Source organism: Lactuca sativa, chromosome 8 (assembly GCF_002870075.4).
Source record: "Lactuca sativa cultivar Salinas chromosome 8, Lsat_Salinas_v11, whole genome shotgun sequence".
NCBI lineage: Eukaryota > Viridiplantae > Streptophyta > Magnoliopsida > Asterales > Asteraceae > Lactuca > Lactuca sativa.
The window spans coordinates 113,187,493-113,192,697 of record NC_056630.2 but is presented as its reverse complement, the minus strand read 5'-3'; the positions used below and the strand labels follow the sequence as shown (position 1 = coordinate 113,192,697).

At 30.8% G+C, this 5,205-nt stretch overlaps 1 protein-coding gene across 1 annotated transcript; it reads right to left on the bottom strand.

The window, feature by feature from the left end:
• Window positions 1-1,708: 1,708 nt before the first annotated feature.
• Window positions 1,709-4,466, bottom strand: LOC111880353 (uncharacterized protein C24B11.05). The gene is made up of 9 exons (XM_023876776.2): window positions 4,282-4,466; window positions 3,277-3,360; window positions 3,111-3,176; window positions 2,902-2,999; window positions 2,781-2,818; window positions 2,607-2,694; window positions 2,260-2,526; window positions 2,102-2,167; window positions 1,709-2,008 (listed from the first exon to the last, which is right to left on the bottom strand). Exons 2-9 carry the CDS (start codon window positions 3,338-3,340, stop codon window positions 1,853-1,855), a joined length of 843 nt encoding a protein of 280 aa, XP_023732544.1. The 5' UTR covers window positions 3,341-3,360; window positions 4,282-4,466; the 3' UTR covers window positions 1,709-1,852.
• Window positions 4,467-5,205: the final 739 nt, after the last annotated feature.

Here is a 5,205-nt window from a genome sequence, read left to right as displayed (position 1 = left end):
ATTATTTTCGGAACTTGAATTAACTAAAAAAAATAAAAAAAATAAAAAAAATAAAAAAATGCGTCTCACGGTCTCACAAAATATAGGTGGTCTCAAATGAACCTAACCCTATATATATATATATATATATATATATATATATATATATATATATATATATATATATATACACACACACACACACACAAACGGTTCGTCTGGTTTTTGGGACCGGTTCAACCGGTTAGACCAGTTGAACCATCGAACCGTTATGACGACCGGTTCGATGTCCGGTCCGGTTTTCAAAACATTTCCCGAGTTTACACTTAAAGAGATTAGACATTGTATTGATGATGTTCACCTCCCTTGATAGAAATAAGATCATTGAAACAAAACCAATGAACTATTGTGTATTCAATTAACGGTTTTCTTTTTCAAGACACGATGTTTTTTGTGTTAGTAAATTGAGCGGTGTACAATGAGGTCAAAATGCTTTTCCACTATTTACACAAAGTCCCCAAACTATAGATATTGATCAAATTTTACCCTAGGTGCAGTCATCTTCAACCTCGATTTTGGTTCTTTGTTTCAAGTTGCTTCAAAATAAATTCAACGCCTTCTTTTAAACTGACTTTTCGATTCAACTTGTTACAAAGCTCTGGACGCCAATCTTCAGGGTCGTACTATTTCATCTTTTCTAGGGCAGTGACAACATTAGGCCTTCTGCAATACCCACAACGAGAAGGGTCGTGGTCTACATGACCACGATCATTGTCCGTGCACACCACCACGGACCTTCGTGGTTAGGCATGGTCGTGGTCCATGGTGGTCTGTTCAACGAGTGACAACAACCAATGAATGCAATTCCTCTCTTTGACTCGTTGACTAGCTTTTGAACGGCTGTTTTTTTTTTTTTTTTTTTTTTTTTTTTTTTTTTTTTTTTGTAAATATATAAACATTACCTATATAAACACAACATTTACATAAACCTTTACAAACCATTCATCTATTTTACACTCTCTAAAAAAAAATCATATTTATGGATTTCTTCACGAATTTTGATTCGAATGACGATAGAGAATTTATCTTGACGTTCTTCAATGTTGTGCAACATATACACAATGAAGAACGTACATATGTTACACATACAAGAGCGGTTGCCAATCGAGATCGTCAAGCCGCACATAATTTATTGATACATGATTACTTTGCCGATAAATGTCTTTATAATGATGAGTTGTTCGAATGTCGTTTCCGTCTAAATAAGTCTATATGTTTACCTATTAGTAATGTTTTAGAGGCACGTTATGATTATTTTAAACAAAATCCCGATGCTAGAGGAAGAATGAGTTTTAATAATATACAAAAATGTATGGTTGCGCTTAGATATTTGGGATATGATATAACCTTTGATGTATCCAATGAGTACTTGAAAGTATCCGAGAGGACCGCAAACGATTGTGTAGATTGGTTTTGTGCATGTGTATATGAGGTTTATCATAAAGAATATTTGCGTAAACCTATTGTACGTGATATTGAAAGATTATATTTGACTCATGAAAAGAGGCATGAATTTTCGGGAATGATTGGTAGCCTTGATTGTAAGCATGTGGCATAGGAAAAATGTCCAAATGTGTGGCACGGTCAATTTACTCAAGGTAATATAGGTGAGGCAAGTACATGAAGTACATAATTTACATTTTCTTAAAGTTAAAACAATCAAGGCTCAGATCCACAAACCTAACACATTTATTAACAAAATTGAAGTACATAATTTACATATTTTACATTTTAAACTTAAAACAACCATTTACATTAATAATTGAAATGGACAATTACATGAAGCAAGATAAAGAAAAACACAAATGTGGATCTAAGCTTGCACACGAGTCTCGATTCCAATCTCTTGAGAATAGCGACCATCTTTCAACTTCTCAACCAACTCCCACAACTCTGGCAATGCTTCCCTTATATTATGAATACTCTCCAAAGCATAATCCACCCCTTTCTTCCTCTGTGAACACCCAACCTTTTTCCCCCAAAAAATAAAAATCATTATAAAATATTCAACAAAACAAAAAACATCAACTTTGTTTTATACTCAATCCAAAAATCAACTTACCAACACAGTATCAAGTCCTGTAAGTTTTGCAGTCTGTATGTTGCGTATACTGTCATCAAAGAACAACTGAAACCGAAAAAAATTAAAATTTTCAAGATTCATCAAGAAAACTTAAGAATGGAGGAAAATGAGATAAATGGAGCTTTAAGATAACTTACGGTTTTATGAGGGGTAATTTTTGCCATTTTGAAAGCTTGTTGGAATGCATTTTCAAAGGGTTTACATACAATGGGACTTTCTGGTAGTACAACATCACGTTTGCTGACATCATCATATCCAGCAACAGAGCTTTTAGGGGAATCAGAATTGGTGATTTGGTTTTTAGGGTTTAGAGACTCGAAACATATGACATCTTCAAAGCAATCTTCCAATCCAAGTCTGTGAAGAACTTCTGCCACGTGGGCTTCATTTGCATTTGAAAAAATCTGTGATGAAAATTTAAAACATGAGTTTCCATAGAAAGTATAAAGTGTTTCATTAAAGAAAAGGAAAGAAAAAAGCTTACCACTTTCCTATAGGGCAAGCTATGTAAAAGAGTTCTGAGAACTGGGTCGGGTTTTAGATATTCATAGGGCAATCTTCCATGTACAAAACTGTAAAAAATTCAAGATTATATAAATTATGATTTTGAAGGTTTTTTAGAGATAAAAAAAGAAGTGGAAATGTGATGATTTGGTACCTATGGTATTCATCATAGTCGAATTCATAGCCAAGTGCCTGTAAAAAAAAATTAGTCAAAATCTTTGTTTTTTTTTTTTTTAAGATTTTATAAAAATCATGGTTAACAGTTGAGATTATACCCGAAGACCAGCCATTGTTGTTCCATAATCTCTGTAGAGTGTAGCACACATTTCTGGAACTTTGGTTTCCTCTATGTTAAGCTCATTCACCATATACTCTAAATAATGTATTCATGTAACAAAGATCATGAGTTAACGTTGTTTACTATTTAACAAAATGTAATGATCAAGAAAGTTCATGAATGTATGCATTATGGATTATGCAATACCTCTGATGTTTTTGGTGCACTGTGTTGATAACCCGGAGCTTAGAGGATAAAGGGTATCATCAACATCTAAAGGTGAAAAAAAGAAGGTTTTATAAATTGATATTGTATGTTTTTAGTACAAATTGCAAAAGATGAAACATGTAAGATAAAGAAATTAGAGGCTTACCAAAGAGAAGGCATTCATATTTTGATGTTGGAATCTGTTGTTGGTATCCGTTTTCGTATTCCATATTGAATGATTATGTAAAATCTATACAAATATAATTGTTGAAAATTTTAGGGAGCACCCTAAAACAAGAAAGTAATATACTAAAATTTACAGTAGTGGAGTTTAAATAATTATGTAGAACTACAATGAAAATAAAAGCTGATCCTGTTAAAGGTATGTGGTCTATAAGGGTTTAAATTCATACCAATTAATAATACAAAACTAAAAGAAAACTCATTTATCTCGATTATCAAACCCCCAAAAGGAACACCTTGCATTAAAGATACATTCAACTTTTTCATGTTTTAAAGCAGATCAAGCAAAAAAACATGGATATAAGGAATACAAAACTTTACACAAACTAATCCATCTCAATTAATAATTTAAAAGAAAGTTCATTTGATGTAATCCCCCAAAACAAGGAAACTTGGCATCAATACAGAAAATCAAAAAAAATTCCATCTGAAATGAAGAAAAGTCGACAAGTATTAATGTTCCAAGATGGACAAGTCAAATCCATCAAAATAGTAAAGGAAAAGAAAATAGCATTTCAAGTTTTAAATCGGATAGAGCAAACGAAACTCATATTACAGTTCCATGTGTTTGGATTTGATTATCCGTTTACCTTTGCCAAACAACATAATCATGGTAAGAAATAAAAAATGGCGTCGATGTTATATAGAGATTCCAATGATATAACAAAACAGTAACAAAATGCAATTTCCAAGCGTTAAATTTACGCGAAGGGTAAATACGATCCATTAACCATCAAGAACATTCAACAGACACAAGATCAGAACCAAAAGGTATATATAAAACCAAAATCGTTAAAGTTTCAATAGCATTTACGATTTAGAAGGAGCGAAATGAATGTGTTGAAAATATTTCGAAGAATCAGAAAGCATACATATAATATTCAAAGATGGAATCATGAAAAGAAACGAAATTAACATTGATACTTACAGGATTAAAGAAATGTGAGAGCGTAATCCGTTACAATGCGGTGTTTGAATCAAGAGATGAATTGAGAGTGCGATTGGAGATTGAATTTATAGGGTTGATTGGTTGAACATTTTGAAACTAAATTACAGGAAAATGATGGGAAGTATCTTTATCTGCAACGTGCCCAAATCTCTGGAAGCCTACCAATGCCATCTCATGTAAAAATAAAAAAGGTAACGTCGACGAGAATAGCATTTTTTTTTCTAAATATATTTTAAGTTTGCTATTTTATTATAGGAGGATTTACAAATAACTTTACTACAATTTAGGTTTTCATTATTTATTTTAAATAACGTCTTTTTAAATTATATTATAAATTATAAATTACTACTAAGCATAGTACTTTTGCATATGCTTTATCAATTTTCAACTTATTATATTAAACATAAATATACAATCATAGATCTTTATCACATGTTGGCAAAACTTTTATTAAATAAAAGGGCAATGAATTTTTTAGGACGGTTTATCAGGGCAAACCATATAATCAATTAAATAATTATTTTAAAATATAAAGCCATGTTCTAGATTCTAAATACAAAATATCTTCAATATAATTACTTTTTTATAAAGAAACAACATTTTAATATTGATATATTTTTAATTAGTTTTCTAAGACTCGTTCATAATGTTTTAAAGCAGCTCAAGTTTGTTGAACTTCAAAAGTACTTTTAGTTAAAATATCTTTCACATATATATTCTTTATTTTCAATGAACGCGTGATATTTTTCTCCAATGTTGCATGTCTAACATATTACAATTGCTTTGTAAGTTTTTAAATTTATTATATTTTTTTCATTAAAAAAACAAAACTACAAAAATGGTATATATGGTTAAATTATAAAATTGAGTATTATTTCCATAAAAGACCTTATATTTTGATTT